Source organism: Sardina pilchardus, chromosome 18 (assembly GCF_963854185.1).
Source record: "Sardina pilchardus chromosome 18, fSarPil1.1, whole genome shotgun sequence".
NCBI lineage: Eukaryota > Metazoa > Chordata > Actinopteri > Clupeiformes > Clupeidae > Sardina > Sardina pilchardus.
Genome location: NC_085011.1, coordinates 26426019 through 26441558, shown reverse-complemented (window position 1 = coordinate 26441558; position 15540 = coordinate 26426019). Strand labels below are relative to the sequence as shown.

The window sequence follows — 15540 nt, the reverse complement described above, 5'->3', positions numbered from 1 at the left end:
GGATTGCTGCTTCACTCAAACGTACGCTGGCTTTCAAGGGGGGCAGTTTTGAACCGTGTGTTTGAGTTGCGGAGGGAGGTTGCAGAGTCTGAAAAACATCAGCTGGCTGATCGTTTTACAAATGCAGCCTGGGTTCTCAAACTTGCATATATGGCTGACATTTTCTGTCACCTGAATGTGCTTAATCAAAGCATGCAAGGGCGTGACACATACATCGTACACATGCAAGACAAAGTGCGTGCTTTTTCCCTGAAGATCACGCTGTGGTCAAACAAGCTCAAGGAGGGAATTACAGAAATGTTCCCACTACTACACCAAGAGCTGCTGTCATCTGGTGGTGGGTTGGACACCATTTCCCCACTGATACAATCCCACCTGGAGCACGTCCAGAGATATTTCAGAGAATATTTCCCTGACATTGACAGCACCCATCTAAACTGGGTAAGGAACCCATTTGCCCCTGATGTAGGCTCTTGTCTGGATTTAAAATCACAGGAGGAGTTGATTGAGATGACTGCCTCATGGGATTTGAAAATTAAATATGAGGCAGTTTCCCTGTCTACGTACTGGATGTATGTTAGGAAGGACTTTCCCACCCTAGCAGAGAGGGCTCTGAAATGCCTTCTTCCTTTTGCAACCACATATTTATGTGAGTCTGGTTTCTCAACCCTAAAAATATTGAAAACAAAACACAGAGCACGTCTGAATGTTGAGAGTGACATGCGTGTTGCACTGACAGACTTAAAGCCCAGGCTGATCCCACTGATATCCTCACTCACTCACATTCAATGTTATTATGCTCTCTCTTCTCCTGTCCTCTCTCACACACACTCACAGTGTTTTTGATTGTTGCCACCAGGTCCATACGAGTGTTATAAGTGTTATTAATACATAAGTGTTATAATTGCAAAGTCAATAAAATAAATTGATTTTCACCTATATCTTTTATTGACTTATTTCTACATTTGCCATATCGTTGATGGGTTCAACACAATATCATGCAAGAGGGGGGCCTTGGCCACAGTCTAGTGGCATTTGGGGGGCCTTGTCATGGGAAAGTTTGGGAACCCCTGTTCTATAGGATTTAAGTCAGGACTCTGACTTGGCCACTTGGCCAATTGGCCACTTGGACATTCATCTTCCTATGCTTAAGCCACTGCTTCGTTCTTTTGGCAGTATGTTTAGGATCAGTCGCATTGGAAGGCAAATGATCTCCCCATCTTCAGCTGTCTAGCAGAGGGATGCAGGTTTTCCTCAAGAATTTGGGTGTACTTGGCAGCATCCATTTTCCCTTCTATTCTGACTAATTGTCCAGTCCCCGTTGAAGAGAAACATCCCCACAACATCGCCCCCACCATGCTTCATAGTACTGTACTGTAGGTATGGTGTGGGTTGTGTAAATTGTTTGGTTTTCACCAAATATAGGGCTTGGAGTTCAGTGCAAAAACACATCTGGAATATTCTGCTACCGTGTGGAAAAAGGTTTTATGGTCAAATGAGACTAAGATTGAACTTTTTGGAGACTAAGATGGAACTTTTTGGACTGAACTCCAGGCGCTATTTTTGATTCCAGGCTGTAAGACAAAAAAGTGACTATTTGAAAGGGGTATGATGGGTGCGTGTAGCCTGGATGCCAGACCGAAGTTTAGCCCCACCTCCATTCTTTTTCTGCAGGGAACTTCGGTCTGGCACTGCTCCGTTCAGCTGCTACTATTTGAGATACACTTCTGCTCGGACCAATCACATTTCACAGGGCGGGCTTTACGTGATGATTGACATATGAACAGCAGTGACGTTCACGGCTGCATGCGTCCTCGTTCAACGAGTTGGGTGTGAGACCATGTTCGCTTAGGTTGATTTTGATTGCAAAAGAAACGCTATGGCTATGAAGGCATAATTTGTTCATGCAGTTTGGCCTTTTGTTTATCTTAGCTATTGAAACGGAGGTTTTATCACGGATTCGCACAACTATTTCTGAACACTGAAAACTTCAGTTTCACTTTCACCCAGTTAAAACAGCATGTTTGGGTGATGTTGTTCCCGTTTGTTTAAAAATGTCTGTTTGCTCGTTGGGTTAACGACACACTTCCCCAGCTGTTCATTGCATACAGTTTGAAGGAATTATTTTTAAAAACGAAGGAGGATGTTTTCCATAGCCTACCCTGCTACATATTTCTGTCTTAGATTTCGCAGATACTGACAGCCAATAACTTGTTCTGTTTGGTTTGGTCTATCCAATGAGTGCAGAGCTATCCCCCCGCACTGTATCGGTTGAATCACGCCCCATAATCGCAGCTGAATGGAGCAGTTTCAGACTCATATTCTGATAAGAATTGAGTATGACGTCGTCAGGCTAGGGTGCGTGCCCGAGGGCTCCTGAAATTGCAAGCGTGGTTCTAACGCTACAGACCACTAGGGTGGCCGAAAAAAACATTGTTGGACCGGTAATGACTCATTTAATCATACATAACAGTATGGAACGAATTGATTAACTGAAAAACGTTGCATAGTTTACCTTTAAGGAAGGAACATACATAAGAACAGAGCTTATTGTACATAGATGAACAGATACAAGTTATCAGAGTATAGATACAGTATGTGCAGATATCAACACGGTGTGATTGTATGTGTGTGTGTGTGTCACAAGGTGACTTGGGGAGGGAACTACTTGTTGCAAATTGTTCCCTTGGGGAAGGTAAATGAGGGGCGCCGCCCGGAACAAGATGGCTGCCCATCAAGACTGGCAATGAGTTGCAGGTGTGAGGTATGCCAGCAGGGGCAGTGATTGGCAAATTGGCCACAGCCCCTACTATTTTAAACACATCGTCCTTTGGACGCGGGGGAGAGGACACACACAGGATAAGGCCGGAGCGGCCGGACGGGCAGGTGAGCGGACTGGACCACGTCGGCGACGGCGCCTCCCGACGGACTGGGAGGCGAGCGCGGGGCTAGGCCCAATGATGTCCCAAGGAACCGGGAATTGCGCGCTGGGTCCGAGGCCCCACGTCGACGCTGCAGCCAGCAGGGAGAGCAACCCTCTGCCGTGCGCCTAAGGCACGTGGACTGAACCGGAGTGTGAGTAGCAGCGCAGGCTGCCGTATACTACACCGTAGAATGGACCGTTTTATACCTTTTACTGAACGTTTATGCCGTGCTGTGGATACCCCTGTCCAAGGGAAGCCCCTGATCTCTGCCTGCTTGCTCACGAGTGCGTTTGCTGTGTCGACTACACACAAACTTTAATTGCTGTGCTTTGCTTGCACCTTTTGCACATTGCTTCTCTCCAGGCTGCTATGGGCTGACCGCGGACAGTGCGGCCATTAGCCACCAGAGGCAGAACATTTCCCACTCCCCTTTCCCCCGTTGTTAATTGTGTATTTTAATAAGTAAATAAATTATCTGTTTTGTTTTCACCCTGCCCCTGTCTACCTTATTGCTTGGGTGTGGTCAATGCTCCCCTGTGTGGAACTCTAGAATGGGTGGGTGCCAGTGGCGCCCCCTACCTGTGACGTGTGTGTGTGTGTGTGTGTGTGTGTGTGTGTCTCTTTCTCTCTCTTCAGAACAGCAGACGCTGAGAACAGTAGTAGCTGTGCTCAGTAAGGGGTTTTCCGCAGCCTCTTTTGGCACCATTGTTCTGTACAGCGCTGAGCTCTACCCAACTGTGATCAGGTGAGATAATAATACGTTTAATTTTTATAGCATCTTTCTCAAACCCAAGGTCACATAGTGGAGGGAAAATACAGTACAAACAAAGACAATACAACAAACAAACAAACAAACAAAAAGACAAACAATACAACAAAGAGAAGCTAAGTGTACAGAGCTACAGTATGTGTTGGGCGTGGAGGAGAAGTGATCATTGAAGATAAAGGTCTTGAGATGTGCTTTAAAGAAAGGAAGAGGACAGTCACAAAGAGGTGGGGGGAGGGAGCTCCAGAGTATGGGGGGCCATGACACTGAGGGACTTGCCACCCAGGGTGGAGACCAACAAAAGAGTTTTCACTCCAACACAGAGGTGATCCTTAAAAAATGTCAACAGCGCAGATGGCGCCCAGCGGAGAGATTCTATGAAGGTACTGCTTGTCTTTTTTAATAAACTTCCTGTGCATTTCCAAAGTTCTCAGTATCTCGTTTTAAATGTCAGGACCCTCAGAAGTCTACCAATGCAGTGTGGAGTTACTTGGAACCGTTTTAATGGTTTAAAAATAGCGATTTAGCTGCATAGGCTACGTGATGCCCAATCTAATAGATTCAAGCCTACTGCAAGCTAGGCTGAAAACGGCGGAGTTCGGAATACTGGGGGGTGAGCGAAGGTCCATCTTCAACACGTGTGAGTACACCTTAACATGTTTCGGTACAGTTAAGCTCAATTTCACACCGGAATTCTTCTTTAACTGCAGAGTTAGGCGGTGGTTTGCCTCAGGGGCGGACTGGGACAAAAAATTGGCCTTGGCATTTTGGACCAGACCGGCCCACCTCATTCAATAACGCACACATTTTCGGTCTTTTCGGTCTCATGAATGTGTATACCATCTGTGCAACTCTTTAAAACCACGTACCTTAAACCATGCAATGAGTTATGACTCTCTCCTCTCTTTCGCAGATAGGCTAGGCCTACTCTCCTCTCCCTCACTGACATATTCCTCTCTCACTCGTCGACTCTCTCTTCTCTCTCACTAACACTCTCCTCTTCTGGGGATGAAATCTCAACCTACCTCAACACAACATCAATAGAGAATGCGGGGTGAGGTTTTTCAATGTAAGGATGCAGTCAGGTCCAGATGTATTGGATTCTCTGATTAACAGACACACAGCTGCAATGGCATAACATGCCAATGAACATTTTCAAAATTGTGATTTTCTTTTACTGTAGCCTAAAGGCCTATTGACTTTAGCCAGCCAAACCTTTCACATTTCATGTAAGTTGGTGGTGAGTTATGGATTTACATTTACAAGTAGGCCAAAAAGAGAGAGAGGTAAAGTTGTATGTCATCTGCATAGCAGTGGAAGGTCAGGCTGTGGTTGTGAATGTTCTGGCCAAGAGTGAGGATGTATATGAGAAAGAGGAGGGGCCCAAGTACAGAACCCTGGGGGACACCACAAGTGACAGGGGACGTGGGGGACTGATGTGGACCAAGTGTGATAAACTGCCCTCTGTTGATAAGGTATGGCTGCAACCAAATGAGAGCTGTACCAGGGCTGTCATCTTAGATCTTTATCTTATTCCATTTCAAAAGTAACATTCCCAACCCTTCTTATGCATGGCAACAGGCAGAATGGCATGGGCTATAACTCCTTCATGGGTCGTGTGGGGGTGGCTGTGGCCCCCCTGATCCTGCTGTTGGATGACGTGTGGTTGGGCCTTCCTCAAGTCATTCTCTGCTGCATAGCAGTGGGATCCAGTTTAGTGGCCAGCCGACTGCCTGAAACACGAGACCGATGCCTGCCTGAGACCATCGAAGACCTTGAGGGAACTAGGTACCTCCTTCCACAAGTCATGTTTATGATTATGTTAGATGACACTTTTACGGCATGTAATAACTAGAAAAGCACTCAGAGAGTGCAGACCTCCGCCTGTATTGTTCTTCCTAGGTTGTCATACATTTGAACCTAAACTATTCAGTTCGCCACCATGTGGCCATACCATGCCATTACACCACTAAGCGAAACACATAAACGGCTCTGGAATCCCGACGGTGTTACGGATCACTCCCAACATTTAGTTGTTTCTTCCTTGGGTCATGTCTGACCTTCCCTGAAAATTTCATTTAATTCCATCCCTCACTTTTCGAGTTATCTTGCTAACAGACAGACAGACAGAAACAAAACAACAAACAGACAGACATACGCCGGTCCCCGATGAAAACATAACCTTCGCGGAGGCAACAGTAAACATAAATCTGTTAACCTCTGTGTGATGTTGTGTATCACCAACAAATTAATCTGTAACCTATAATTGCAAAATGGAGACATGGTAATGGAGTGTTTAATGTTAGCGTTAGCTTGAGCAGGTAGAGTGTTCAATATAATCTAATGTAGTGCTGTGGTTGACTTGTAGAGCATCACAGGTGGAATCCCCCGTCCTCTCTCAGGAGAATGAAGAGCGAGAAGTGGGAGGATGAAAGGGATCATCGTTACGACAATTACTTTATGCTGACTGACAGCCACCGAAATACTTCTACACTATGACTGTGACTAAAAGTTTGCATTCCCCTACTGAAAAGATTAATGTATTCCTCAACAAGGTATCTAGGTGCAACCAGTGTAAAGAGAGGACAAAATGATTCAACAGAAATAAATACTGAAACTATTGTGTTGCTTCTTTTGACATTTTATTCATACATAATACACAAATAATCATTTACAGCTTCTTTTCCGTTACTGATAGTTTCAATTGTCATACATACATGTACATGCTTTGACAAAGAGATATTTCTGCTTTACTTTGCAAATTGTTATTGTATGTAAATTATTTAACATCAGTGATAATGATGTGAGGAAGATACTGTATGTGTGTGTGTGAGAGACACACACGCACACACATACACACAGTACTCTTCCCAGAGTATTTGGATCTTGTTTTCCTTGCTTGTCTTTCAGATCCACATAAAAGCATTCTAATGTAAATTATAGCTGATGTAGAGCTATGGAAGGGTGTGAACTCTCTGTACTTATTATACAGACACACCACCTCATGTGCAACTAAAGTCATTGGGGTTTTATTTTGAGCTCAGTGATGTTCCGAATGTATGCCAGTAGGGGGCACTCAAGTAAGTGAAAAGTTATATCACACAGATTTTGAAGTGGGATCAAATAAACAAACGAACACACAACGTTATTTGCAGAAAACAGGTCTCCAGGGGGAATTAGGTCCTTTATATGTGCTTTTAATTTTCTTTTAGTCTAATGTTTAATTTTTCTCATATTCCCTGAGAACTCGTCTACTGTCTCAGTAATTCCCACAGTAACTCATTAACACCTTTCAATGCCTGGATTGTCTTAGACAAAAAAAAAATGATTCAAAAAAATGATTCAAATTGTTTAAAACGCTGCAATGAAAGGAAATTATAAATGTAAATTTGAAGTGAAATAAGTGTATGGACAAATCATACATTTGCAAAAGATTGACATATCAGTAATGTTCCGTTGTTTGTTACCTGACATCCTCTGGAGAAGAAGTTATAATGGTTTACAAAAGTCAAAGATTAGTGGATAATCCATGCATATTCATTTCATCCTCAACCTTTGGAATGACAGTCATGGACAATGGTGTCAACCACATTTAATTGTATAAGTTACACAAGAGAGAGAGAGGGGAGAGAGGTGTCCTAACAATCCAGTCAAACCAGAGAGTTGGAGAGAGACAGCACCATTGTGCTCCATAATAAGAGGGTAGAGGTTTAGGGGAGAGCTTCTCTGAGAGACACAGACAGTGGCTGATTACACAGCTGTGGACCACTACTGCTTATTTGACAATGAGGTTTGAAGATCTTCTCTTAGAGATCAATGGCTTTGGAAGGTTCCAGAAGATGATCCTTTGCCTTAGCTTTGTGGGGCGTTTCACCTTACCATGTCACTTCCTGATGAACAACTTCATAGCGGGTATCCCACCCCACCATTGTGACATCAGCGGTCTGGATGCTGCAGATGTATTTGGGAATCTGTCGGCGGAGGAGAGACGGACGGTCAGTATCCCGGAGCAGGCGGACGGGACGCTGTCTTCCTGTCTCATGTTCTCAGAGCCCCAGTTCCACCTACTGCACAACTCCTCCAACAGCACCGGACTTCCTGCAGAACCGTGTCTGAATGGATGGGTGTACGACAACAGCACCTTCACAAGCACACTGGCCACTGAGGTAAACAACATACATGACTTTCTCTTCAGTGCCATATTGGCAGTCGTATCAAGACATGCAGAATAAATCACATTAACTGATTAACTTTTATTAATGATAATAAAACTGGAAGTGCTGTTCAGGTCGCATACTGTATATGGTGTTGTTACTCTGCATTATGTTGGTGGTATAGCATAGTGACTAAGGAGTTGGGCTAGTAGAATGCCATAAGCAGAAGAGTTGAGAGTTCAAATCCCAGCTGACATTGTTGACATGAAGTATTTCGACCTGAGATGTTCTGGGCCCAGAACATGCTAATTGAAATGCAAATTGATTTAGCCAAATGAATAAGTAAGTTAGTGTGAGTATGTCTTAAGTCACTCTGTTGTGAATTGTCAGCCCAGAAAGAGAGAGTTTGGATTATTTGCACATGACATTAAAATGTCTGCTGTCTGTTATGGCATGTGATGTACCAGTCTTTCTGTAAAAATGTAAAGCGAGATATGACAATGTACATGAAACTGTGAAAATAGATTTCCCTAAGGGGACAACGAACAAACTAACAAATACCTTAGTGATTTTGAAACAGTGAGACCAAAAGCCTCTCTCAAGCTCCAGTGAGTTTGCCAACCTATAATGTTTACCTTTCCTTCTGTTTTTCCTCTTCTCCTCAAAGTGGGATTTGGTGTGCGAAAAGAAAGGACTGAATAAAGCCACTGCCACCATCTTCTTTGTAGGGGTCATGTTTGGAGCCGTGACCTTTGGTGGTCTGAGTGACAGGTATGACTTACACCTCAAACAATGAACAAAGACCACATCATGATTTAAGGTCAAAATATGACCACCATTAACACCAACACTTACCACATCCCTCTCACACGCACAGGTATGGGCGCAGAATAACACTTCTGGTGTCCTACGTGTCGGGGATGGCGTTTGCGCTGCTTAGCGTTTTCTCCACCTCCTACATCATGTTCGCTGTGCTCAGGTTCCTGACGGGCTTCTGCATCACGGGCATCGTCATCGTCACCTCCGTTCTCAGTAAGAACACATTTCTCTCTTTTTCTCTTATTTATCTCTCCACATGACTAAAGGGGTTGAACGTTACTTCCAGTTGTCTTGAATCTATCATTACGTGTAGTGTCAGCACACTTCCCTTAACATGTCCTACAGCCTATCTTGAGGTGCAGTACAGTCAGTTTATTTTTTTGTACAGAATAACAACATGATGTTAAGAATAGAATATATACTTTTTTGATCCCGTGAGGGAAATTCAGTTCTCTGCATTTAACCCAATTTAACCGAATTAGTGAACACACAGCACACAGTGAACACACAGTGAGGTGAATCACACAACCCAGAGCAGTGAGCTACCTGCCCAACCAGCGGCACTCGGGGAGCAGTGAGGGGTTAGGTGCCTTGCTCAAGGGCACTTCAGCCGTGGTGGACTGGTCAGGGATTGAACCGGCAACCCTCCGGTTACAAGCCCAAAGCCCTAACCAGTACACCACGGCTGCCCCATGTGCTGATGTTGTAAGAGCAAACACAGACATGACATAATAGTTCCTTACTTTACCCATGCATGTGGTATTATGAGGGTATGGAACTCCTGAGGTGTCAATGCAAGATATTTTTTGAGTTTATACGAAAATGTGTGCTCGTTTTACTAAATTGTACTCTAATTTTACTACTGTAGATTGTGCGCTGAATTAAGTAAATTGTGCACTCGTTTTATTATAATGCGCTCAATTTACTATATGGTGGGCTCTTTCACTAAATTGTGGACTGATTTCAGTAAGTTGTGATCTCACTTCAAGATGTGCATGTGAAGGTGTGTGTTTGATTTGAGTGCAAGTGAAAGCTTAGTCTATATTTTTTTCTGTCTGCAGTTGTAGAATGGGTGGACATTGAGAACAGAAAGCTGGTGGGGGTGATTGACAGCATGTCATGGACATTTGGAAATATGGCTCTATCTCTGCTTGCCTTCCTCATCAGAGATTGGAGGTGGCTAATTGTGGCAGTTACATCACCAGTGGTCTTATCCATAATATTGTGGAGGTACACAGTTTGTTGTTTCTATTTTTTTTATTTAATTAATTAAAAGTATACATGGAGTTTTTTTTATTTGGCAACAATTACTGTGGGGATGGATTTTCTTTGGCTCCCAACAGAGAACTCCTGAATCAATAATGGATATCATGTTTTCTAAATGAACAGTTGAGAAGTTCTGAGAATGAATTAATGTCAAAACAGATGGATTCCAGAATCAGCTAGATGGCTGATAGCAAACGGGCGGCTAGATGAAGCTCACTACTACTTGAATAAGTGTGTTCAGATGAACCGTCGGCAGGGAATGGCCTCCTCCATCAAACCAGAGGTGAGCTGCCATTGGTCATTTGGACATGTTGATGTGTCGTCAGTATCATCCTGTAGATCTGTCAGACCCTCTAGACACAAGACACAGGACTAGTAAATAGTTACGTGTAAAAGAGTTGAAATTACCAAACAGAAATATAATTTGGTTGTAGTTTATAATAACCATTGCATATAAATGCCATACAAATTTAGACAATTGTTAACAAGGTAATAGTGATTTAACATCTAATATTTTAAAGTATTATGTTGTTTTTGTCATCTGACAATCAAATGCTTACTTATAAACCCCTTTGTGTAGGAGCATAATCTTGGTCTCAAATGAAAGGTAACACTCTGCAGTTTTATTCTTGTATTTGGACTGTACTTCAGGGGTTCTGATATGGAATGACTACACTAAATATGCAATAATTACACAAAAGTCTCCATTCTACTATAATCTATAGTGTATATAGTAACATAATCTATAACCATTATTTGAATGGCCATTGTATAGTTACAACTGATGATTATAATACCTTGAAAAAGGTTTATGAGCAGTTTGTAAAGCATCTTTCCTAAAAATGAATAGTTCCGGTCCTTGATGATGAATCACCGAGTCATCGCTTGGCTGAATCATGTTCGATGTCATTGTAAAATCCAACACATATATAAACCTTGACAGCATTTTATTCTATAGTAATGCCCTACCACAACTTACACAAAAGTTGGAGTAACTGCGTCTCAATGTTGCTTGATAACCATTCAGATAGAGGAAATATTATTGACGGAAGAATGACTATCTACAGCATGAATACATTGTTATATTTCTTGTTGCTGTGCCTTTGTTTCATGAAATCTTGCCATATACTGTAGATGTAGTAACGGCATCTCGGGGCTTATTGCTTAAATAAACATCATTGTGAAGTTTTATAATGTTGCGGTGCTTTGCAAAATGGTTAATAAACACCTTGCAAAGCATACATAAATATTATTTGAATGGCTATTATAAATGCAAGTGATTTTTACTACCCTGGAGTTCTCGCAAGAGCACAATTTGAACTGCGTCCGCAAGATACTCTGGCCATGAGCAATGATGCACAATACGTTTACCCCAGCTATCTGTGGTAACCAAAAAAGGTGTGTGCGGGCTAAACTGATGACGACAGCGCTACAACTTTTATTTTTGGTTGTGGTGTTATACAATTGCGTCGAAGTCCAGAATCAGTCAGAATAAACATTGGTCATAGTGTTAGCCAATTGTGGGCAGTGAGATTTTCAAATGCATGCTTGGATGAATAATTTTCATTATTCGTGGCCAGACCTTTTTCTGAAAGATTCCAGGGTCTGGTGTACTACCAGGCTAGATTTTTACAATGGTTAGTTACTGTAATGATTTACTAAATACTTTTTCAAATAATATTTACAAAATACAAATGAATTACTCACCATTACCAAATTGCCAACCATCTATATAACATGTACTGTATGGTTGATTCACAAATTATTTTGGTAAATGATTACAATCAACTTGATATTAGTAAATATTTTAAACTATTTTTAGTGGTTAGTTAATAATAAAAAAATAACTATTCACTAAACAATAATAGCTATTATAATGCACTACCTTTTGACACAAGAAAACAGACGATTCACTCTTTTTTAGGACCCCTGTGTACTGTATGTTTAATTATGTGTGTCTGTTTGTACTATCTCTCTCTCTCACTCACTCTCTCTGTCTCTCTCTCTTTCTCTCTTTAGAATCTCTCTAACATTGTGGTGGCCAATCGTGGGAGCAGGAAATACTCCTATCTAGACCTGATGAGAACTCCCAAGATGAGGAAACTAGCACTATGTACAGGTCTCACCTGGTATGCCATTTCATTAATGTCAAAGTATATATATCGTTATATTTAGGCTTTTTATGTCATTCATTTGACGGGACAGTGCAGAGAGTGATAATAAGCAAGTGGGTGACAGACGGGATGGGATCGTGCAATGACCCAGGTGGGACTTGAGTCTGTGTCTGGTATGGATGCTGTAGCCAGTTGCACAACAGCACCCCCTGATGTCAGTATATCTTGAGTAAACACGTACTGTACAGGTCTCACCTGGGATGACATCTCTTTTATGACAAAAATCTATATCTAGATATTTAGGCTTTTTGTGCCTTTAATTTGACAGGAGAGTCAGTAAACACAAGTAAACACGTATCATTTGTGTCTAATGTCTCTTGCAGGTACGGAGTTGCCTCCACCTTTTATGGCATCAGTTTTAACATTACAGGGTTTGGAGTGAATATTTACCTCACACAGTTTATATACGCTGTCATTGAATTCCCCGCTAAAGTGGTGGTGTTCTACCTTCTGGACAAGATTGGGCGCCGTAAGACAGAGTGTGGAGCTCTCTTCCTGGCTGGGTTATGTCTCGCTATCACAACAGCCATCCCCAGAGGTACATTGGGCATTGGGGCATGCACTATGTCAGACAGTCAACACATTGGTTTAATCCAACGGTAAAGGATGGGACCAAGGCAGTAGCATACCGTTCTTGCTAGTACATCGTTGCAGTCCTAGGGAGAACAAGGGAGAACGCTTGACTTTTGGACAGCCTTGTTTCTGGCGTACCATCTGGCAAATGCACTCTACATGGCCATTGCCTAATGGAGGTTAGAAAGGAGGAGTGTGACTTGATTGGCTGCTGAGCTCAAATATCAATGACCTTTGTCCAGAATTTAGGATTTACAGGAACTAGTGTAAGTGTTTGCCTATATATAAAACATTGTCTTCTGAACTGATACAGCAACACACCTACATCACACAACTGGCCATTTAGTTAAAAATGCTGGCTCTACCTACACTAAGATGAACAAATACAAGTTATCAGATAATAGATGCAGTCAGTATGTGCAGATATCAACACAAGATGCAGTGTGATTGTGTGTGTGTAACATAAGCATGATGTGACTGGGAAAGGGACACAGAGTCAAGGTGTGTGTTTGTGTTTGTGTGTGTGTGTGTGTGTGTGTGTGTGTGTGTGTGTGTCTCTTCAGAACAGCAGACGGTGAGAACAGTAGTAGCGGTGCTCGGTAAGGGGTGTTCTGCAGCCTCTTTTGCCACTCTGGTTCTATACAGCTCTGAGCTCTACCCAACTGTGATCAGGTAAGATAATAATAAGTTTAATTTATAAAGCGTCTTTCTCAAACCCAAAATCGCTTTACATTAGAGGCTAAGTGTACAGAGCTATGTGTTGGGCGTGGAGGGGAAGTGATCATTGAAGATAAAGGTCTTGAGATGTGCTTTAAAGAAAGGAAGAGAAGGACAGTCACCAAGAGGTGGGGGGAGGGAGTTCCAGAGTATGGGGGGCCATGGCACTGAGGGACTTGCCACCCTGGGTGGAGAGTCTGGTACAGGGGATAGTCAATTGGTTATGGTCAGAGGATCTGAGTGAGCAGGAAGGAGTGTAAGACAGGGCTGTTTTTTTATGGTCTCGGATTTGCTGGTATTTGGACATGGACTTGTCTCGCTCTCTGCCACTGGTCTTGCCAATATGGCTTTTGGTCTCGACCGAGTCCAGGTGTCTTTATTATGTTTATAATAATATTGGAGATATTGATAGCCAATCACACACTAGTTTATCTTCGCCCGACAACGTCAAACTTCACAAGACACCTGTAGAGCCCTGCTTAGGTGTCATACACCGCCGTAAGTTAACTGCAGAGTTAGTCGGTGGTTTGCCTTATGTGTTACGTTAATGTTATCATTAGCTAACATAGCAGAAGATAAAGGTAATGTGTTCTTGGACATAAAGTTATCATAACGTACATCTGGTATTACTGGTTTCATGAGGTATAAAAAATCAATAACATTTTCGATAGCATGCTATAGGCCTAAGATCAAAATAATCATCTCCACCAGACCACAAAATGTCTAGTAAATCGAATCATTGAAGTATAGGCTGTATTTGTGTTGCCATTTGAATGCGAAATGTAGCAAGATGTTAATTTAAAACTTGTCAGGCATATTTCTGTGTGCAGAATTTCTTCTGTAGAATGTCCTACCTTGTTTTTCGACTCAACTCTAGTCTTGGACTCGAACCTCTTTGGACTTGGTCTTGACTTGGCGTCAACTAGTCGAAAGAGTGAACCAAAGTCTGTGTATCATTGCAATGTTACGGAGGTGAAAGAAGGCAGTTTTAGTGAGTGTTTTGATATGAGGATCGCAGCTAAGGGTGGAGTCAAGGTGTATACCAAGTTTTTGACAATTGACAGCAGAGTGAACAGATGAACCATTAATGTTGAGAGTGAGACTGAGAGATTTGGAGAGCATGCTTGTAGGGCATATCGGCAGAATTTCGGTTTTGTCTGTGATGAGTTTGAGAAAATTGTTTTGCATCCATAATTTCAAATCAGAAAGACAGTCAGTGAGGGAGTGTGGCAGGGGGTCAGAGGGAGAGGGAGTGGTAAGATAAAGTTGGATGTCAGCTGCATAGCAGTGGAAGTATAGGCTGTGGATGTGAATGGTCTGGCATATAAGAGGGAGGATGCATATGATAAAGAGGAGGGGCCCAAGTACAGAACCCTGGGGGACACCACAAATGACAGGGGACATGGGGGACAGATGTGGACCAAGTGTGATAAATTGCTCTCTGTTGGTGAGGTATGACTGCAAACAATTGAGAGCTGTACCAGGGCTGTCATCTTTGATCTTTATCTTATTCCATTTAAAAAGTAACGTTCCCAACTCTTCTTATCCATTTGGACAGGCAGAATGGCATGGGCTATAACTCCTTCATGGGTCGTGTGGGGGTGGCTGTGGCCCCCCTGATCCTGCTGTTGGATGACGTGTGGTTGGGCCTTCCTCAGGTCATCCTGTGCTGCATTGCAGTGGGGTCCAGTTTAGTGGCCAGCCGACTGCCTGAAACACGAGACCAATGCCTGCTTGAGACCATCGAAGACCTTGAGGGAACAAGGTACCTCCTGCCACATGATGTTTATGATTATGTTAGAAGACACTTTTACGGCATGTAATAACAATAAACATAAATCTGTTAACCTTGGTGTGATCTTGTGTACCAACACGTTAATCTGATGACAGATCAGAATATATCTATCTATAATTGCAAAATAGAGACATGGTAATGGAGTGTTTTATTTTAGCATTAGCTTGAGCATGTAGAGTGTGCAATATAATCTAATGTAGTGCTGTGGTTTACTTGTAGAGCATCACAGGTGGAATCCCCCGTCCTCTCTCAGGAGAATGAAGAGCGAGAAGTGGGAGGATGAAAGAAGCTGATCATCGCTACGACAATTCAATTCAACAGAAATACTTGTGACTTAAAGTTTGTATTCCCC

At 42.6% G+C, this 15540-nt stretch overlaps 1 protein-coding gene across 1 annotated transcript in view; it reads left to right on the top strand.

The window, feature by feature from the left end:
* The first annotated feature begins 7320 nt into the window (after positions 1-7320).
* slc22a7b.3 (solute carrier family 22 member 7b, tandem duplicate 3) overlaps positions 7321-15540 on the top strand; it is an 8314-nt gene continuing 94 nt past the window's right edge. Inside the window, exons 1-10 of the mRNA XM_062519165.1 lie at positions 7321-7856; positions 8512-8615; positions 8722-8876; positions 9725-9893; positions 10089-10212; positions 11949-12058; positions 12427-12641; positions 13240-13348; positions 14952-15158; positions 15408-15540. The exon at positions 15408-15540 is cut by the window's right edge and continues 94 nt beyond it. Of these exons, the coding sequence (XP_062375149.1) occupies positions 7476-7856; positions 8512-8615; positions 8722-8876; positions 9725-9893; positions 10089-10212; positions 11949-12058; positions 12427-12641; positions 13240-13348; positions 14952-15158; positions 15408-15471 (1638 nt within the window). The 5' untranslated portion in view covers positions 7321-7475 and the 3' untranslated portion in view covers positions 15472-15540. The remainder of the gene's footprint in view (positions 7857-8511; positions 8616-8721; positions 8877-9724; positions 9894-10088; positions 10213-11948; positions 12059-12426; positions 12642-13239; positions 13349-14951; positions 15159-15407) is intronic.